Source organism: Montipora capricornis, chromosome 5, assembly GCF_036669925.1.
Source record: "Montipora capricornis isolate CH-2021 chromosome 5, ASM3666992v2, whole genome shotgun sequence".
In the NCBI taxonomy this organism is placed as follows: Eukaryota; Metazoa; Cnidaria; class Anthozoa; order Scleractinia; family Acroporidae; genus Montipora; species Montipora capricornis.
In genome coordinates, this window is record NC_090887.1 from 15762731 (window position 1) to 15783801 (window position 21071).

Consider the following 21071-nt stretch of genomic DNA (forward strand, 5'->3'; position numbering starts at 1 on the left):
TATTCTTTCTTTCTATGCATGTCTATTGCCACTTGCCGCAAAGGTTAACCCTTTTTCCTTTGTGGTGGCACAGATTTGACTGTACCTAAGGTCAGACAATTATACTCATTAATGCGAGACCCTCAAACCATGAAACCAGCAAATCCACTGAAACCATGAAACCACGAAACCACTCAAACCATAAAACCAAGAAAACCAGTAAAACCACAACACTCATTCCAAGAAACTACTGAAACCATCAAACAAACGAAACCACTGAAACCAAGAAACCCATGAAACCAGTAAAACCACTGAAACCCGTGAAACCAGTGAAACCACTGAAACCCACGAAACCAGAGAAACCATGACATCCTTGAAACAATAACATCCTGGAAACCAAGAAACCATGACACCCGTAAAACCTGTGAAACCATGAAAGCCAAGGAACCAATTAAACCATGACACCAATGAAACCAGTTGAACCATGTCACTATGAAGCCTGACCAAAATTAATCATGTAGTCATACCCTGTACATGCTTTTACACCAGTTAGCGGCACTACTATAATAGAGGGATGTCTAATTGGGGTGAGGCTAAATGGTATGGGTGGGTCGTGAGTTGTACGTCATACGTCGTGGGTCGTAGGTCGTGGGTGGTGGGTTAGGTTTGTTTGAAGATTTAAAAAAAAAGATATATATTAGCTCCCTCAGTGCTCGGTCCAATTGCAATTGCCTGCTCATGAATTATTTTCCCCGAACACCTTTTGTGAAACGTTGAACAAAGGAAAACAGTCTCCCATTAACTATAAACATTTTTCCTTCTGATCCGGCAAACAATTTCGGTAAACTTTAACGAAAGTGTTCAAAAGTATATGCTTAACATTGGCGTGCGCGTTTGCCGAGAATGAATGCATTAATTAAAAAAGAAAACTGTATTGAACTTGCACACTCATCCCTAGATGTGGTTGTTTAAATTTTGTCACAGGCAACCCATACTAGCGACTGGGTCCTTAAGTGGTGCACTTGGAGTATGGGATCTGTCATCCTACAGACTTCGACAACAATGTAAACACCCTGTGAGTACATAACAATATTAATGTAGACACCCCAAGATCACTTGGACCACATGCTTATTCACGATAGGATTCTCTGGAGATGTATTTTATGTATGGTGACAAGGGAATATTTGGATAAATAAATCTGAGTGCTTGTTTGAAGGTAAAGGTACACCTTATTTAACGTCGGAAGTTTCTTTACTCTCTAGAGAGTATGCTCCCAGGAAGCCGACAGTGCACTCATTTTACACCCCTCTTTCCATCATCAGTGCTCCGTTTTAAGGGTATTAAAAGCTACTTAAGCTACACTGAAAGGAAAGAAGTCGAAACGTAGAACCTTCCAATAATTATTACTTTTTTGTGTACCTTCTATCACTAAGGAGCACTCAAATTGTTTCTCCCGTGTCGCCATCAGAAAAAAAATACATCTCATTCATTTAATTCACCGCAGCTAAGTAAACATAGAATATCCCTGTCGTTAATATAACGAAAATGTTCCAGTTTTGAAAATTTGGATCCTAGCAGTATAGGGGGACAATATTTTCACCTGATCTTAATTTAATCACTCACTGAAAAACTATGTCCCCATTAACCCTTTGACGTCCAAACTGGCCTAAACCGGCCAGACTTAGTATTTTACTCTAACGCCAGACGATTTTACTCGTCAATGGGGAACCCCTGGGAGTCAATGGCAGGTTTTAATTTACCAGTAATGGCCAAGGTCCCACAAGTCTCCTCTACTGTAGCTAAGTGTTAGAGCATCCCAACTACTACTAATCAGAAGGTCTTAGGTTCAACTCCTGTTGAGGAGCACGCAGATTTTTTCCACATAGGGCAGTGCCACTGCCAAAAAAACTTAATAGATCCAGTTATCATTCCATTCACCAACTGAAGGTGAACATCTATCATTTCCTACATTACAATTGTTGGTTTTCATTCACGTGATCAACAGCCACATTTTTCAACCAAAAAATAAGAAAAAGTTTTCATAATAATAGTTAAAGTTTTTTACAAAATAATATTATTCATGAATTATCTTTGAAACACGCGTGGTTACTCCCAATTTTCTTTTTGGATTTCAATAACACTTGTTAAGATGTACATTTCCTGCATAATCACACCCCGGGGCAAAAAGTTCTTTAATTAGTAGGCACCGTCCTTAAGCTTGAGTTTGTACTACATGAAAACTACCAGATATACTTAGGGCGCTTTCCTTTTGTGAGAACTGGCCGGTCAGATCCGTCAGTTTGCAAAGAAAATGCAAAATTTGAAGGAACACTTGCTTGATAATCCCTTGCATTCTTCTGGAGGAGTCTATTATCATCCTCACAAATTATGTGTTTAACACTTTGACGTCCAAACCGGCCGAAACCAGCCAGACGATTTTTCTCGTCAATGGGGAACCCCTGGGAGTCAATGGGTTAAAATACAAAGCAATGTATGGCATTCTTTCTCAAATTGAAGCTTAATTATCTCTCAAAAATGCATGGTTACCCCCAATTTTCTTTTTGGATACCAAGGACACTTACTAAGATCTACTTTCTCTGGATTGTTTTAAACCGCGCAAAAATATCCCTGTCTTAGTAAGCATCACAGATAGGAAATCCGAGTATTTCGAGATGCGCAGAACGTATGCGCAATAACAATAGTAGGCATCGTCCTCAAGTGACTCAATGTTATGCAATTGAGAAATCACAAGATATAATTTTTTTCTAATTCTTAGGGAGGAATAGTTAGGTTAAAGTGGGATCCAGAGGCCCCTTTGGTATACACTGGTTGCTTGGATGGTGTAGTCAGGCTATGGGACAGCCGATCAGGAATCTGTGAACAAGAGTGGTATGGACACAAGGGAGAGATACTGGACCTTGCTGTAGCAAGGTAAAAAGCGTGTTTAAATTTAACATTGTACCGCCATTTTCATTTAAGCGTGGGCAAGTGACGGGAAAACTTGCTCTAACTGGCTGCAAACGTGAAAAGTTTTTGTTGTCGAATATTCTAAGTTTGAGAGATGTTCATGCAATTTTTCCTAGAATGGCAGTAAGACTGGACATCAACAAAGACTTAAATTAACCCTAATCTGATAAAGTATGCTTCAAATACATTGTACTTTCAAACTATTGCATGCAAAATTTTCAACTGTTTGCTTAACAGCTGCCAAACTCAAACTCAAACTCAAAAACATGTTTTCCCATCATGTGTCCACGCTTAGATGAAAACAATGGTAAGGAAAAGTGCCTTCTTAGCAACTTTGTTTGACAGCTCTCTCTCCAAATTTACGTACCGGTACATGTGAAATTTGTGCCACATACCCGAGTTAACAAGATTGACATGAAGGGAAAATGTTTTTCAAATGATTTGAATTCTATATGTTCCAGAGATGGAAGCTTTTTGGTGACAGGATCGGCAGACAGCACAGCAAGAGTTTTTACTCTGCAAACACCTGAGAGATGACATCACAGTCAAGCATAATATGAAGCGAATTCATCACATCTTCCCTATACAAAGTACCTTATGAGTGGAGGATACAACTGGGCACAGGGTCCCAATAAATTAAGGGAACGAGCCAGCACAGGCACCACATACCTTAGAAAGATGTTAAGGGTTACTGTTTGATCTCAAAAGTCAAAACTGACACTACTCTCAGGCTTATTAAGACGGCAGTCCAATGTAACTTGATATTTCAAAATTCACTACTAGCTGAAAAACTTGACCTCTAGCCTCTTTGAAATATTATTCTACAAATCTTTATTTTATTCTTGATCTCAGCATAGAGATCATGTTTGAAATTGAGTTTTAAATTTCTATAAATAGAGCTGTTACTAAATTCATAAAACTGTTGTGGTATAGTTCAGAGCAAACCACATCTAAAAATGAAGGCAAATTAATATGTAATAAAGACCAAACTATTGGTATTTATGTTTCTCTCTTCCCTGTTTTTGTGGTGTTGTCAGTAATTTTCCTGCTTCGTGGAAAATGCAGATCCTTATTAATTTTAACCCATTGACCCCTAGAGGTGAGACTCGACAGATTAACGCCAACCGACTTTACTCTGTCTAACGCCGGATTATTTTACTCGTCAACTAAAGGGTTAAAAAATTAACGTTGACTGAATTTAGAACAGTTAACACTGTTCAGAAATCAAATTAAATCAACTCATATCAAATCATAGGCTTGTTTGTGACGAGAGTTGAAAACCCAACATGCTGTCCACTACGTTGTTTGGAGGTGTTTGCATCGATTGGCATACCCTGTGAGCACAGTCTGTTTCGATCTTCATAGATTGCTCGGGAAGAGGAACGAAGACTATGCCAGCCGCCTCAACCACAGGCAGCCCAAGCTCGGTATACGATTTATAGACTTTGTATGGGAAAACATACTTTGAGCTTATAAATGCTAAAATAAGCTGTAAATGTAGAAATAAAGTTCCTTGTCTTTTCTCTGCAATCGGAGGGCACACTTGTGTCCGTTTTAGACTGGTTTGTGGCTTTCGAATTTTTGCAATGAAATTAGTTGTCATTTCCCCTCATAAAGAGAAAAAAGGCTGGTGACTAGTGGCGATCTCGTCCCGAGTCAACGGTCCAAATCACCATAAAAACACCACAGCCTTAAGCCCAGATAAATTTGCTATCACATCAACTCCACTACGGGACCACACAACGATTTTTGGCAGATAAATTCCAAATAATGTTTGACTTTCTATAATCTTCCCATCCGTTCAGCTATAAGTGTGGCTACGGCCGTTATAGCTTGATGGCGATCGTATTACATTCTGCACTCTCATTGGCCAATTTGAAATGCCATCAAGCTATAATGGCTGTAGCCACATATAAAAATTCTATAAAAATTCAAACATATTTGGGAGTCAGTGAAATGTGACCAGTAACCACAAAACCACAAAACCAAAACAAACAGTTGGGATATTTTCAAACAACTCTGGCAAACACACGACAACCAAGGAATCATTTCCTTAGAAGCGCAAGATAGTTCAAGTTTTTAAATTGCCATTTCAATTTTTACTGAGAAAATCTATAGGTTTTCTCAATTCTCGCAAACTAGTTTCTGCAAATCGACATACGGAGGAAATTCTCACAGGAATTTCGACAGTTAAAAATTGTCACCCTGTTGTAAATTTAAGACAATTTTGATGATACGTGCCAACAGACCTCTTTATGTTGTTTCCTCAGTTACCTGGCCTTTAAATGAAAGTGAGGCTGGTGTTGACCTTGTTAATTGATGCAGGCCTCACTGTTTTTCTTATGTAAATTCTTCCACAAAAACAACATTAACATAAGGAAAGTTGAAGGTCTGTATCATAACAAGGTCAACACCAGCCTCACCTTCACTTAACCCTTTAAGCCCCGAGGGGTTCCCCATTGACGAGTAAAATCGTCTGGCGTTAGACAGAGTAAAATCTATAAGTGCCATTTGGCACTATCGGGGCTGAAAGGGTTAAACGGGGACATAGTTTTTTTCACGCTGTTAGCTTAACCCTTTAAGCCCCGAGGGGTTCCCCATTGACGAGTAAAATCGTCTGGCGTTAGACAGAGTAAAATCTATAAGTGCCATTTGGCACTATCGGGGCTGAAAGGGTTAAAGGCCAGGTAACTAAGCCCACAACTGTAAAATGGTCTATTGACCATGCGCACAACGCACAAATTATGTTGTTATGTTGTTTCCTCAGTTACCTGGCCTTTAAATGAAAGTGAGGCTGGTGTTGACCTTGTTAATTGATGCAGGCCTCACTGTTTTTCTTATGTAAATTCTTCCACAAAAACAACATTAACATAAGGAAAGTTGAAGGTCTGTATCATAACAAGGTCAACACCAGCCTCACTTTCATTTAACCCTTTAAGCCCCGAGGGGTTCCCCATTGACGAGTAAAATCGTCTGGCGTTAGACAGAGTAAAATCTATAAGTGCCATTTGGCACTATCGGGGCTGAAAGGGTTAAACGGGGACATAGTTTTTTTCACGCTGTTAGCTTAACCCTTTAAGCCCCGAGGGGTTCCCCATTGACGAGTAAAATCGTCTGGCGTTAGACAGAGTAAAATCTATGAGTGCCATTTGGCACTATCGGGGCTGAAAGGGTTAAAGGCCAGGTAACTAAGCCCACAACTGTAAAATGGTCTATTGACCATGCGCACAACGCACAAATTATGTTGTTATGTTGTTTCCTCAGTTACCTGGCCTTTAAATGAAAGTGAGGCTGGTGTTGACCTTGTTAATTGATGCAGGCCTCACTGTTTTTCTTATGTAAATTCTTCCACAAAAACAACATTAACATAAGGAAAGTTGAAGGTCTGTATCATAACAAGGTCAACACCAGCCTCACTTTCATTCAACCCTTTAAGCCCCAAAGGGGTTCCCCATTGACGAGTAAAATCGTCTGGCGTTAGACAGAGTAAAATCTATAAGTGCCATTTGGCACTATCGGGGCTGAAAGGGTTAAACGGGGACATAATTTTTTTCACGCTGTTAGCTTAACCCTTTAAGCCCCGAGGGGTTCCCCATTGACGAGTAAAATCGTCTGGCGTTAGACAGAGTAAAATCTATAAGTGCCATTTGGCACTATCGGGGCTGAAAGGGTTAAAGGCCAGGTAACTAAGCACACAACTGTAAAATGGTCTATTGACCATGCGCACAACGTGCAAATTAAAAAAACAGTTTTGACAAGTCGAAACTGGACTGACTCATCCATGTTCGTTGTCTCGCTTAGGAGTGTAAATTCCAGATTTGGGTCTCACTAGGGTGTTTTGGGGAAAATGCTATCATATGTAGCCGTTAAGGTCTCAGTTAAGGTTTCACCAAAGAAATATACAAATGTCTATTTAATGTTTTAAATATGTTCTCTTTTAGAAGCAAAAAAATCCTAGGCGATACTTAGATTGGTCTCCTTCAGGGGTTTAATTCAAAGTTTCCGAAGAACATCCCCATCCCTTCATATACGAAGTCTTCCTCCAGGAAGGGTGCCCATGCCCCCCCCCCCCCCCCCCTTTGTAAGCCGTTTTTTACTCAAACAACCTACAATGTTCAGGTTGCGAAAACGCGTACCCTCTATTTGACACAGTGTGACCCCCCCCCCCTTTGAAAAATCCTGGCTACGCCCATGCCTCCAGGTATAGACTATTCTCTGTTAACGCTCACTGAGCCTTAGAGGTTGACTTGCATAATGGTCTCTGTGTCCTGTTGTCGACTCTCCTTGGGCTTTGCCCATTAATGCATAAAGGATTATTTATGAAGTGTACATTTATGCTAAATTATGCCGAGTTCTTGAGCCGAAAATGCAACACTTTCAGCATAACAGAGACAAAATAATGATCATAATTGTTGCAAAACAAGTCCAACATGAGAAGCTGCTTCAGATACATGACATTTCATGAATGTTTCCCACTGCTCCTTGCTTAAATTTCATCTTTCTGCATTCACACCCTGACAGTGTTTTCATATGTGATCTTCGGAGATCTTCGGATGTTTTGTGGAATTTAGGTCTCATCGTTCGAGTATTTCTCTGCTTCTAACATCCTTTTTCGTCCTTTAGCTTTAATCAACTCAAGTCTCCTTTTGTCTATATATTTCTTGGCAAATACAAAAGATGTTATTCCACTGGCGATAACAACAACCCTGAAATGAACAAGAGTTTTAAATTGAAAAATCTATAGATTTTTTTTGTTTACCAAGAAAGTACCTTACCATCCTATAGCCACCATTCGCATCCCAGACAAATACATTTGTCCCATCCTTCGTTAGAAAGTTAAAGTTAAAACCCAACATGACAACGTGACAATCACCATATTGAATGACGAGAGAGCTTGGAGTCGACAGATGCTAAACTCCTTCCCACGCCCCTCTGTCCAACAGGAAAAAAAGATAGGTCCTCGGGGAGTGCATGTTATTTTTCAGGCACTTGAGATGTGTTGAATTTTTCGATCTCAGCCTAAAGTAATAAGGAAAAAAGGTGAACGCTAATAAGGTCGTTGGAAGTGAGTCCACATAAGATAATATTAATCCCTGAAATGGGGCTTTTGTCCCTTCCAAACCACTCCCCAAATGGATAGGTCATAATAAAGAGAACCCCTGTTGAGAAAGTTCAATACAATGGGAGGGGTTATTGAAATCTTTTGGGCCAGACAGAACATGATATAAAGATAACTCTCACCACAACCCTAAAACCCAGAATCCGGAATCACAGGTCATTGTTTTACCAATACAGATAGTAAAAACTATCCTAAACATGCATAAAAGCTAACTTCAGGCCTAAAACGTTTGTTTAGGCCTAATTAGGCCTAAGGTTAGCTCTTATGAATGTTTAGGATAGTTTTTACTCTGTACTGGTAAAAAATGACCTATGATTCCGGATTCCCGGTTTTAGGGTTGCCCTGAGTCCACAATATTTTGACCACCATGACGACGAATATCCTTGTCGATAAGAGAATTCCATTTGTTAACTGTCTAGGCTAACAATGTAGGTGTTGAATTTGTGTATATTTGTCAACAAAAAATTGAAAGTAAAATCATTCTGACCCAAATGGTAGCCTTGTGTTGAAACTTTCAGTTTATGCAGAAATGATGACCTCTTTAAATGAGGGGAAGAGCTGTAAAGGCTTTTTTCATCCTCTTTTTAATACCAAAAAACAGACTGCAACTTTAAAGACTACTGGGAGTTTTCATTGCTATAACTATACTATCGTTGATAATTTAAAGGCAACAATACCATCTTCTTGTAAGTCGATGTAAGGCTCCTTGTTGTTGGGAGGCTGATCTTAGCAGTGACCATAAAAACATTACTTTTAAATTAAATATGCATTATTCATTTACACAACGTACTGAACTAACAACACTCAAACAAGAACGCACATTAATCCTATAGACCTTATTCCAAAATGGCTGCTATTTTAGTATTCTTCTGTTTACTTGCAAATTGGCCCATTTGGCCTCGCTTTCAAACGTAGAATTCAAAAGAATATTTAACCTTGAACAAGGCCAAAGGGGTACCCTGGATTCCAGAGGTTATTTTCTCGCTATGAAAAGAGCGACAAAAGAGCGCGTCACAAAGCGGCGCCGCTTTGTAACTTGCTCTTTTCATAGCAATAAAATAACCCCAGGAATCCAGGGTACCAAAGGGGCCAATTTGCAAGCAAACAAAAGAATACTAAAATGGCCACCATTTTGGAATAAGGTGTATTGCTGGCTATCAAATATGTAACATTCCAGTTAGGTTTGACCCCACATGCAGTCCAGACACTGCATGGACTACTGTTTCAGCTATCTTGTTATTGATTTACGTATTTTTATTACAACTTTTTGTTACATATTTATAGTCCAGTAAATAAACAGTTGTGATACGTAATACATGCTTTTAACTATCTAATTAAGTATTACAACATAATAATTATTTGGGATTGATTTGAAATGCTACTTATAAGAAAAGAACATGATTTACCTAGTGCTTGTTGTGCCCTACTTTGTTTTCTCTGTGATCTGGGGCCATTTATAGCCATCTAGAAACATTTCATGGCAGTAAATCGCTAGAAAGTGTATAACTTCACTAAGTGGCTCTAAACAAGCCCCAAGAAAACAGAGAAATCAAAATAATGCAAGACAAGCACAAAGCAAACAATTAACAAAGTTTTCAGTATTTTTTAATACGTTTAGATATGTTTTATCACAGTTTTTTATAGTTAAATGTTTTCCAAAATCACTTCTTCATATAAGAAGCATTTCAAGAAATTTTTAAAATATTGTTGTACATTTTCAAAAATAAAACAGCTAAAACAGTAACCCAACGAACATACAGGAAAAAATGAATGTCTAAAACACCTGAAAGACACAAATACTGCTTGGGACATCGGTTAAAAAACTGCAATAGTTGGCTAGCCATTTACGGCCATAGTTCTCTCCTAAAAAAGCTCCACAAAAAACTCAACCAAAATATTGATGTTCTTTTTTTTTATTTCTAAGTGACCTTAATTAATGTTTGAAATGACCTTCAGGCTACAACAATCTTTCCTTACAATCTTCACATGGGACTATCTGAACACTAACAAAGGACATTAATAATCATTAAAAAACAGTAACAGTGTTCTCGTGAATTTATTTACTGTAAAATTCATGACTTCAAAAAACGTCTAATGAATGACATTAAAAAACCCACACTAAAGTGGTCTAAATATTGATGAATATTTAATGATAAATGTATTTTAAAATTTTTTCTAACCATCTGTTATTTGGTCCAACTAATTGATATTACACTACAAGTTCTACTACAATGAGAGAAAAGAAATTAACAGTTCACTGTAAAAAACACAAGCTAAGAAAAGAAAATCTTATTGAGGGAAACCTGCAAAAAACTAACTTTTAGAAAACTTTGAAAAAACTTAAATTTAGTGCAATTTAATTTTTTAGTTGTATGGCATGTTCTTACTACCACTGACACTACCTCATAATTATTCATCATGGCTTTGCAGGAGCCACAGAGAGGGAAGAGCTAGGGGGGGAGGTTCCCCCCACCCCCCCCCCCCACGTTTTTGCTATGGTGTTGTTTTCTCCTAAACTCTCTCCACTTCCCTCACACTTCTGTGATCCATACCAAAACCCAGCCCCCCACTTTCAAATGTACTATGCAGCCCCTGCTTTGATACCCTGCAAGCAGAGTCTCTTTGGATCTTCCTAGATAATTCGGGAAGAGGAAAGTAGACTCTGCTCGCCGCCTCCACATTATTTGATTTGCCGCTCATCCAAAGAATTGGATGAGTCAGTCCAGTTTCGACTTGTCAAACCTGTTTTTTTTTTATTTTTGCGCATGATCAGTCGCCACGCGTCATCAATATTTTGAAATTTACAACAGTGTGGCAATTTTAACTGTTAGAATTCCCATGAGTTTTTCCTATATGTGTCGGTTACAGAAACTAGCCTGACAGAAACCTATAAATTTTTCAGTAAAAAAATAAAATGGCATTTTTAAGATATATGGACTATCTTGAGTTTCCAATGAAATGATTCCTTGATTGTCGTGTGTTTGCCGGAGTTGTTCGAAAATATTTCGACTTCTTCTTCTTCGTTTTGTGGCTACTGGTCACGCGTGACTGACACCGGATACATAAATTTTCAATTTTTAATGCATGCTCAATACAAAATGTGGAAGCGGCGAGCAGAGTCTACTTTCCTCTTCCCGACTTATCTAGGAAGATCGAAAGAGACTCTGCTCGCAGGGTACTGCTTTGAGTACTAATCACCTTAACAGTGACAACGCTTACACCAAAACTAGTCTCTGTGGAAAAAAGAACTGAATCTTTTTCTTGGTACCGGTGTTTGTGTGGCCTTTTCCTCTGTTCTCTTAACAGGAACTTTGTAATGGAATTCCCTCAAGAACAATTTCAAAGGGTTTGGAAGAGGAAGTTGACTAACCCCTTGAAATGTTGTTCGGCTACAGATTGCTGCCCGGCAGTGGTCTTGCAGTGATGCTGGTACTCTCCTCTGCAGTGGCTTCAGCAAAAGAGGTTGATAGTACGTGCACTGGTCCGGCCGCGCAAAATGCCTTAATAACTGGCAGACACTTGTGGAATAGAAGGAATAATCATTTGGTTTGTCAAAGCTGTACTTGTGTTTCCACTGCTCAATTCTTGCATGGTAAGTACGATAATATCTGCGAAAACTCACTGAGAAGAGGTAGTGGTACTGGGCACTGTCGCGCAACAGAAAGGTTCCATCAGGATAGCCTTCAAGAATCTAATAACACAAAAACACATATACTGTAAGATCACTAGACATTGGGACAATGCATCGTTTTAGTCTCCAGCTATCTGCAATTCTCACATGTGGGGAAAAATTACTGGATGCTGATTGGCTGAGACGGAGGGCATTTTTTCTTAACCACGAGGGCACTTTTGGTAATCAAGAGGGTATGACTACTAGATCCTGATTGGTTAACAATTGCTTATCCAGAGCAAGTTACAAGAGAACTCATTCCAGATTAAACTACTTTTTTGTCCACATATAAATTACCTTTTAAGCGCTATTTCTGTTGAAAGCGACGATTTATTGAATTGAACTTTAACTGAATGGGAACGTGTTGATTGTCATTAATTTTGTCCGAGCATAGAACAGGCTTCCGTCATTAATTAATTAACTTTGCCCTTTACGTGATGTAGTCGCAAGGTGCCCATCCTGCAATTAAGGATTAATTTCACTTCTATTTTCAAAGTTTTCCAAATTGCCCTCCGGCTCGGGCAATTTCTTGAAGACTTTGACAATACACATGAAATTAATCCTTAATTACCCCTGGTCCGTGGGATTACATGTGCCAATTACATTGATAAGAAGTGAAATATGTTAAGCAAGCTTCTAGGACATCTGCAATGATATCAAATATGTACCGGTAATCCCAATGGGGTTTGTCTCGCCTAGTTTCCCTGCGGAGCAAGAAACTATACTCTACTAACTATGAAGAAGCCAAACAGGGAGGCCTTGATAAAATTAGAAACTAAAAGTACAATTTCCCCTATCCTGCTACAACTAAGTTTAAATTGAACATATATAGCCAGCACGGACTGACGTTACATTTTAAAATACAATTATGTAAATTAAACCTGTTTTCGCATATTATGTTTAGTCCAGGTGAAGAGCATCTTTATTTAGAAATTTCATTGAGCCGTGTACAAGGAATAAGTTTTGAAAGCGAATTATTAACAAAAAGTCGTCACGTCGTCAATTTGTTAAAATTAGCCAAACGACACTGGAATATGACTATTTCTTTTTTTCATCTTCAAAAGAAATTAATATTGCAGTCTTCGCAATTTTTCGGATTGCTGTAAAATTTACTTCAAACACCAAACTCACCGCCTTGATCTTGACATTAATGAGTAATTCGAAATGTACAAGGGTATAATAAACGTTCTTCCGTGTCAAGAAGACAAATTCAGACAATTTGATACGTAGTTTGGCAAGCTTCAGGGATCCTTGATCCTGATAATTTTGTTCACTTGCTGTAAATTCGCTTTTCGCATTCAGTGATGTTTCTCAAAATGTCCAAAATGTTTGCCGCAAAATTGACCTTGGAAAACAACTATTAGCTACTATTAAAATTCAAAACATTCCCTCATCAGCTGATAATTTTCGCTTTTATCCACGATATCACGAGAGTGAAAATCAAATGAAACAAAAAGCTGGACTTCTACAATTATAATCTACACAGTGATAACGACAGTTAAATTTATCTTTATAAGATAAAGAGATCAACAAAGGTAAACATAAAAAGGTTATTGTTTTGCAAAGAACGTATGGAGTTCGCACCTTCTCGGCTTGAAACCGGTTGATTTTTCCCCAATACCACGGACAGTTCGTTATAGAGACGATGTCGCTAATGAGAAAGTATTCAAATCGATGTTGAGCTGCTTTTAAACGAGCTTTTTCCCTTCTCTGTCGATGAAATTCCTCATAGCTCATAGATTTTGAAGGACTTGGGCTATTTCCCTCGGGCAATTGACGCGTTGATGTGGAGCTTGAAAAATTTCTTCCTGTATTTTCCGCAGCACCTCCCGTTTCTTCCACACTTGTGTCTGATGGCACGCTTATAAAGCCCCATAACGAATAGGGCCTTCTCCTTCCAGCGGGCACTTCGTCCTCGTTGTTTCTGGATCTAAAACTCATCATACTAAGGGGTCTTCGCCTTCGTGACGTTCTTGATTCGTCCCGCCGAAGTTTCGCCTTCATTTCCGCCTTTTCTCGTGCTCGTTTTGCCTCTTCAAGACATCGACCATAGAATCCCAAGCCATTTTCATCTCGTTCATAACTACAGTACTCATCGGCTGGTATCATCCTCGGCTTGGTTCGCTTTTTTTTAATAGTAACTTTGTTTGCCAAGCGACGCAGTCTTTTAATTTGCTCTCGGCGACGTACTTCAGGGTCCAAATCGATTAGGTCAGGGCGGTTTTTCGTGTCGCAAGAAGCATTACTACTAGGCTGATCGTCTTCCTGGAAGTCGCAGTCACAACTGCAAGCTACTGAAGTTGTACTTTTTACATCTTGTGGTACAAAGTCTTCCGAATCACTAAGAACTACTCGCAAAAGATCTCTTTCGATGTCTTCGCTAAAGTTTTCTAAGCTGTCCCTATCACTTTCTCGGCGACGGGATTTTCGACGGCGCGAAGACCATGGAAACCCACCACCTTCAGCCATCTCGAGCTGTGCTACTGCAGAAAATAGATCTTTTACCTGCAGCTACAAAGGACGTATCTAAAAAAGCGACATATGTGGTATGCTTTGTTTCCTTTATTATTCTCAGTCCCAAACCTAAACGGTCGTCATGCGAAGACACCCACGAGGATATACCGAAGTCTAACGAAGGTGAATATCGATCGATCGGGTCTACTTTCTCCTTTCTTCCAATTCAAGCATAGTTAATAGAGGGGACTGGTTTGCAAGCTCGGCAAACATCAAAGGAGCAAACTTAGGTTGAAAAGTCCACGACCACGCACAATCTTTTGTTTTGCGCTCATACATTATGAATAAATTACGTAATCAACTCGTTTCTATTGGTTAGTTCCTCAGTTGGGAGTAAACAACTATTGTGTTTTGTGCATGGTCAAGGCCAAAAAAGAGAACAAAAACCTACAACTGCTGATGTCCGATCTCACCCATAGATCAGTTGCTTGTAAAGCGCATTTGAATATGCCAATAGAAAATGCGCTATATAAATAATTCGTTACCATTACCATTAATTGCCTACTCATTATGCAACTCAAAGCGAGGCCGAAACAGATGTCCATGGTTGTCGGGTGAAATGGTTGTGCGCATACGCGATGTGTTGGCAACCGTACGTTGGTGTTATAGTGTGTCACCCTGGGTTTTTTGTTTTTTTCAACTAAACGTTACCCTAGAAATTACTTTTAAACAACGCACATCAAAGCTTCGTGTCAAAAGAGAAGAAAAATTGAAAAACTGTTTGGCTGAACAATTTTCAAAAATCCCAGTTCAAATCCCACTTAATTGTCTTCAGTTTTTACCATCCCTGCCCCCTCTCCCCCCTCCCCCCTGCCCTCCTCTCCCCCTTCCCCCTCCCCCTTTGTATTTGCTGTCTTATTCAAACCTTGCTTACGTTTCGCTTTTTGTCGTCAGTTCCTAGTCTCTGAATTTGGCTCTGAATTTGGCTGAGGCTACCGTCAAAACTACTTCATTTAATTTAACTTTTAACTAGGTTTTTAATAGGCCTTTTTCGATATATTAAAATTCAGCTTGATAGCGAGTCAGTGAGGACAAAGACAAAGGAAAGTGGATGATATGTAAATATTTTTCACATTAATTCCCACGTGTTTCTATTGTCTTTGTCCTCACTGCCTCACTTTCAAGCTGAATATTTAATATATCGAAAATGGCCTATTCCGTGTTTTTTTCGGTCCAGCTTTGTCTTGGATTTTTACACTTAAATCTATCATAGTTTCCATCATGTTTGAAAAAGCGCGCAGCCAAAATTGAGTACCAATCCCTCGTTCCAGGCAACCTCGACATTCAAAAGGTCGTACTCAGTCCCTTTTTCTCTACCACACACTACACCTCGTTCCTTTGGCACTCTTCCCCGTTCTGCTGCGCAAAGTCATTCTCGGGATTTATATCATAAAAAAAAATTAAAAGCTGTTGATAGAGTTAGATCCTTTTTATTTCATTACCAGATACCAGTGGAAGCTAGCCATTCATTATATGATTCCTATACAATGCGATACATAAAGCATCGGTGCAAACAGGAGCTCATGGTGCAAAACAACTTCCTTCCCCAAGGCTTTCAAAGAAGTTCTAATTTACTCGTCGTGTTATTGCGAAAAAGCAGAAAATACTGTTGCAGTTTGTTGACACTAGGCTACGTTACTTGACCGACTATTTACTTTCTTTTCTTGTTAGAGATAGCAAGGATGAAAATGGATCGAACGATGATTGCAATTCTTCCAAAATGTTATTAAAGATCATAAACTCTTTCTATGAAACAGCGTTAGAGGTCTTTCTCCTATTCTTTAAGCTTCTTTTACTCATCGGGGCTGGAAGCGGAAAATTAGGTCTCAGTTATTCATTATTATTCCTTCAGTTTTTTTTCTGAGTTATTCATTGTTCGCAATTGAAATTTTGTTCGATATGCATTCTTCCGTATTCGTTATTCACGAACGGAAATCGTAAAATGGCAAAGCCGGTCTTGGGAAAATCCGAGCACTCTGATTGATTCTTTCTCGGTCCGGATTTTGCAGTACGGACCGTTTCCATGGAAACGATCCAAGCCGTGTATTTTTGTTTTGGGGCAAAGCCGGCAAATTCATAATTTGAACCAACTTTATTTGAAATTAAAACTGCGAGAAAAAAAGTAAATTTTGTCATTCTTCACAGCGAAAGTACCAGAGAAAAATTTTAAAAAATTGAAATTTTTGCCGATTTCGAAGATGGATGAAGACTTCAGACGACCATTTTTGAAGACACTTTCACTAATCTAACTTGCTCGAGCCGTACTGGGGGATATTGGCCCTCGGTTGTGGCAGTACGGGCCTCGCGCTGCCACAACCTCGGGCCAATATCCCCAGTACGGCCCTCACGCTCGGTTAGTAAGCGGTTATTATTCCGAATTTTCGAACGCTAAATATTCCTTAATCCTTTTCTGTTATAAGCCGTTATTCATTATTCAATATTCCGCTTCCATCCCCGATACTCACGAGTAAAGCTAAAGAAGAATGATTCCTGTACAGTCTTGGTTGAAAAACAAAAAAAAAACATCCCGTGACAGCTTCACTTAACTTGAAATCTCTTCATAAAGTTCTGCTTTCGATAACTTTCAGTCATGATTAGTTTATACAAAACAAATACGAAATTCTTTACATTTTCACTCCTATAATACTTCGTAAACACAGGTTTTCATGTTGAACAGCCATAAGCTCCGTCAGCAATCTCATATTTTCCTTCTCGAGAAAAGCCACTTTGATTTGTGTTTGAAGCTCTCGTGCCCTTCTTGCGTCTCGGGATTTCTTCGCCGACGCATTGTTTCTTTTTCTGCGTTCCCAATAACGGGCTGTTTTGTGTGCGATGTGTCTTACTTCATTATTTTCTCCACAAAAGGCTACTTGTTTCGTTTCATCTTGTTTATCGTCGTCAAACTCGTTTGCATCCTCGAGATATTCCGAACATCTTGAGGCAGTGTTTACAGATTTCTCAGATACCACCTGCAGATCGGCCACTCCCTTTTCCTTTTGTGTGGCATAAAATTCGTTGTTATTTACAATGCTGTATTTTTTGGAAATTGGGCCCAGATTTTCTGATTTCTCATCGAAGTGATTGTTTCGGCGGCCTGTTTCGGTAACTGGAAAAGGGAAAAGAATATTGGAATCTCCTCCTCGCAGGTAATAGATAGTGGGATTTACTTCAGGGAAGCTGTAACCCTTTCGCAAGTAGGCTTTTAGTAGACGAGCTTTAGTGTCTTCTTGGTATTCGTCAATGTCCAAGATCTTTCGTGGGTAAGAATACGATTCTTTCCTCCAAGAACTCATTCCCTACGACTTTCAATTACAGCTTTTTGTCAAACACTTGATAAGTGAGTACAATTAACAGGCTTGTATGCTTAAGTATCTCTTCAATGTGGCCGCTCTAATTTAGAAAGTAGCAAGCTCAGGATACAAATTTATACCTTTACACCAGGAAGGAAAACGGCTAGCAGATTGCACAGGTGTAACGTTATTGACACGTGAGGTACACGTTATATAACTCCAACAATGTCCCCGGTCGTGAATTTCTTGCTTGATGGCCGTTTTATGACGCGATTAGGTACTTTTAAATCCTTTTGGCGTAACTTGGCAAGAAGTAATTAACGCTGTGCTTCGTCGAAGCTTGATTTACTGAAGCTCACAAAGCAGATTCCATTTTTGCAATGGATTAAGTTCATACATTTTTTTCTTGTTCTGAAAACTATTCAGCTTCTTTTAATCTAACATTAACTTGTTTCAGCTGTTTGTTAAGTTTGTTAATCCTATAGCTACTCCCGGTAGCTATATAGCTATAAAATCTCTAAGGTAAGGCAGTTAAATCGTAATGTTTTCCTCCATTGTATAATCTTATTTTAAACGATTTGCACGTTTTTCAGCACGTGAAAACAGACTCGTGTAAATCCCGGAACTAATTATGATCTCTTCGAATAGCACCGTCCTCCGTCTGTATAAAAGTACCATTACGACACCAGAATTAAAAAGGAATGCTCAACAAAAATCGTCAGGGATTTTGACCCTTCCTTTACACTAACAAGACCCCTACTCCGATGACCACGGGCTTTTCCGGGAGAATGTGCGAACATGGCGAGAAGCCCGGACCAAAGCTACGATTCACTTAATGTTGGTATTTGCAATTGCGCAGTTGATTCTGAGATTAAAAGGAAAGTTGCATGTAGCGTATCACCGTGAAGACTCCAAAATATCTTCATAATGATTCTGTTCCCACTGATCTGTTCACCACAGTTAAATAATTTCGGACGGGGGTTGATACTTGGTTGAATGAGGAGCTAGGAATGCCCCATACTAGCGAAGTCCTCATCAACCGGGCCTGCGACCTCTGCGATCGCCTGTGGGCTGCATGAGCTGTTATCGACCCAAATCAGTCGACTCAAGGGCTTTTCTCCATGGGTTTTAGTCGCATTACGTCAGTCTGTTTATTGTTATTGTTGTGATGATGCTGATTATGACTGGTTCTACTAACTCTTCTCAATTCGCACTCATACTCTTCTGTTACTGTTTGAAATGTAGTTGTTTATTTATTTATTTATTATACATTATATAATAACCAAATCAATGCGCGCGCTCTGATTGGTCAACCAGCTATGTTTCATTGTGCCAGTAAACTCATGGAAAAATCGCGCGTCTTCTGTATTATTATATAAAAGCAATAGACCACAAGTTTCTATGGTTTATAGGCATGATAAACCATAGAAACTTGTGGTCTATGGCTTAATTAACGGACAATAGCCATGGGACATGGAGTCCCTAACATAGGTCGATCTCCAAGCGTTTACTCGTCCACATAAGAGAGACCATAACACTGGAAACTTCCATGTCTTGCTGTATTATTTTATCACTTTATAGATGGTTTTCAATCACGTGAGGAGACGGCCATGTTTGTGTACAAAACAATAGCAAATTATGCCTCATGTTTTGCATTATAATAGAGTCAAATTCCCAAAAAGACCGTTTTCTCAATTGTTCTTTACACAAACATGGCTGCTGTGACGTCAGATGGAAACCATCTATAGGTTCTGTTCCAAATATCGGAGGTAGGCTTATTCGGCAACAACAGCGTATGTTTACTCATGGAAACAAAACGAAGGGTAGGAATAGATTCAATTTCGTGACGCGTTCCTTAAAGTCAGTGAAATGCTTAGAGAATAAGAACAAACAGGTCCAACCTGAGCTTTCAAGATTATGGCATAGTTAACAAAAGGGAATGGTTAGGAAGCTGGGCACACATCAAAGGAGCAAACAAAGATGCCAAGATGTAGGTTGGAAAGTCCACGACCGTGCACAATCTTTTGTTTTGCGCTCATACACTATGCATGAATTACGTAATCAACACATTTGGTTAGTTCCTCAGTGCGGAGTAAACAACTATTGTATTTTGTGCACGGTTAAGGCCAAAAAAGAGAACAAAAACCTACAACAAAGGAAGTTGTCGCGTTTCATAACCATTCCCCTTAACTATGATCATGGGCTAAAAATGTCACTCTTGGTCGATGATGATATTGAAAGCGCATTGGGAACGAATATGGAAGATTTCCAAACATTGATGGCCTTAGAATTGCATATTAAGTGGCAGTCCAATATATGATGTTGGCAGTGGTGTGCTCACAGATGTAACCTCTTCCGTCATTGCTGGGCAGATGTCATTGTGATTCTATAGCGTTTCCTTGTTGCATAACAAGGCCAACAAATTCACGTGTTTTAACCAAGTCCATTAACAGCCCTTAAAATTAGATCATAATTTAAAGACGCACAAACGTAAATCGAATGACGGGGGAAAATTTTCCTGTATCACGTAGCTCATGCAGGCACAAATTGAAAATTTTCAACCGAACAAGCCCACGTAATAATAATAATTCGACTGCCCTAGTCAGCTGGCTAAGCAGTGTGAGACCGGAAACAACTTTAGTTAGATGTGTTGAGCTATATCTTGAGAGCTGGCTCGTTTACCTACTCAGATTTCTTGAATGAAAGCAGGACTGATTTGTTTATTCGCAATTTCTTTGAGAAAATCACCCAATGGATTTTTTTTTCATCTTCCGCCGATAGTGTTTTTATCAGTAACTCAAATTCTACTAAAGGTTTTTCTTATACTTCGTATTAGATAATAGAAGTTAATTTTAAAAAAATACTCGGTCACGCAGCGAATTGCGCAGCGAAAGTCAAAACGTTGCCCTTCTAACAAAAATTTGCAGTAGTTTAATCTTCGTCCATTGGAAACCCACTGTTACCAGAAGGTTAATGTAGCGCAGAGTTATGCTAATTTTAAATAATTAATCGCTACTTATTAACCAGGTGTCGACGTTACGTTTCCTGTTTAGTAAGAAAAGAAGAAAGAAAGAAAGACGAATAACGCATGCGTTGGAAATCCAATATGGCGTCTTAATTAAGCAACAATAGTCAATCGTTCAAAGACATTAAAAGTTTATTTGAAGACCCTTTCACTACGATTCTGAGTTTTACAGTGTCAGTGAACAAAAAATTGTAAGACACTACTTTTCACCCAATTTTCTAACTTGTGAATTGTTTTATCGAATTTAAAAAACCCAAAAACGTGTCTATAAGTTCATACAATATTTATCCATTCTCGACGGATCTCGAAGACGTAACACTAAAAATAGAGGATGTCATTGTACTGTATGGCACGTACTAAACACCACACGTGCAGAGTTTAATCAGAAAACAAGAAAAAAATAGTGAAAGGTGTAATGAAAATATAACATCTTGATGCGATATTTAAATCATCCAAGATCTGTAAAGGAAAGAACAAAACAAAAACTAAAAAAACTGAAACGAAAT

At 39.0% G+C, this 21071-nt stretch overlaps 2 protein-coding genes and 1 long non-coding RNA gene across 5 annotated transcripts in view; 1 reads left to right on the top strand and 2 right to left on the bottom strand.

The window, feature by feature from the left end:
• LOC138049644 (angio-associated migratory cell protein-like) overlaps positions 1 to 4477 on the top strand; it is a 14056-nt gene extending 9579 nt beyond the window's left edge. For all 3 annotated transcript variants that reach the window (XM_068896020.1, XM_068896018.1, XM_068896019.1), the window contains 3 exons: positions 964 to 1054; positions 2757 to 2911; positions 3409 to 4477. In XM_068896020.1, the coding sequence (XP_068752121.1) occupies positions 964 to 1054; positions 2757 to 2911; positions 3409 to 3484 (322 nt within the window). In that variant the 3' untranslated portion in view covers positions 3485 to 4477. The remainder of the gene's footprint in view (positions 1 to 963; positions 1055 to 2756; positions 2912 to 3408) is intronic.
• Positions 4478 to 7260: 2783 nt separating this feature from the next.
• On the bottom strand, positions 7261 to 7953 carry LOC138048835 (uncharacterized). Its single transcript, XR_011132218.1, has 2 exons — positions 7723 to 7953; positions 7261 to 7653 (listed from the first exon to the last, which is right to left on the bottom strand). It is a non-coding gene; the product is annotated as an uncharacterized lncRNA (long non-coding RNA).
• A 2010-nt stretch (positions 7954 to 9963) lies between these two features.
• On the bottom strand, positions 9964 to 14290 carry LOC138049618 (suppressor of cytokine signaling 4-like). Its single transcript, XM_068895993.1, has 3 exons — positions 13321 to 14290; positions 11258 to 11757; positions 9964 to 10686 (listed from the first exon to the last, which is right to left on the bottom strand). The coding sequence occupies exons 1-2, from the start codon at positions 14203 to 14205 to the stop codon at positions 11293 to 11295; spliced, it is 1350 nt and encodes a 449-aa protein (XP_068752094.1). The 5' UTR covers positions 14206 to 14290; the 3' UTR covers positions 9964 to 10686; positions 11258 to 11292.
• Positions 14291 to 21071: the final 6781 nt, after the last annotated feature.

Bases quoted from the DNA above. Each gene is read 5' to 3' on its own strand.
- LOC138049618 (XM_068895993.1), bottom strand. From the start codon at position 14,205: ATGGCTGAAGGTGGTGGGTTTCCATGGTCTTCGCGCCGTCGAAAATCC. The intron at 11,758-13,320 runs GTGCGAACTCCA...TTGTGTTATTAG, and splicing joins ACCGGTTTCAAGCCGAGAAG to ATTCTTGAAGGCTATCCTGA.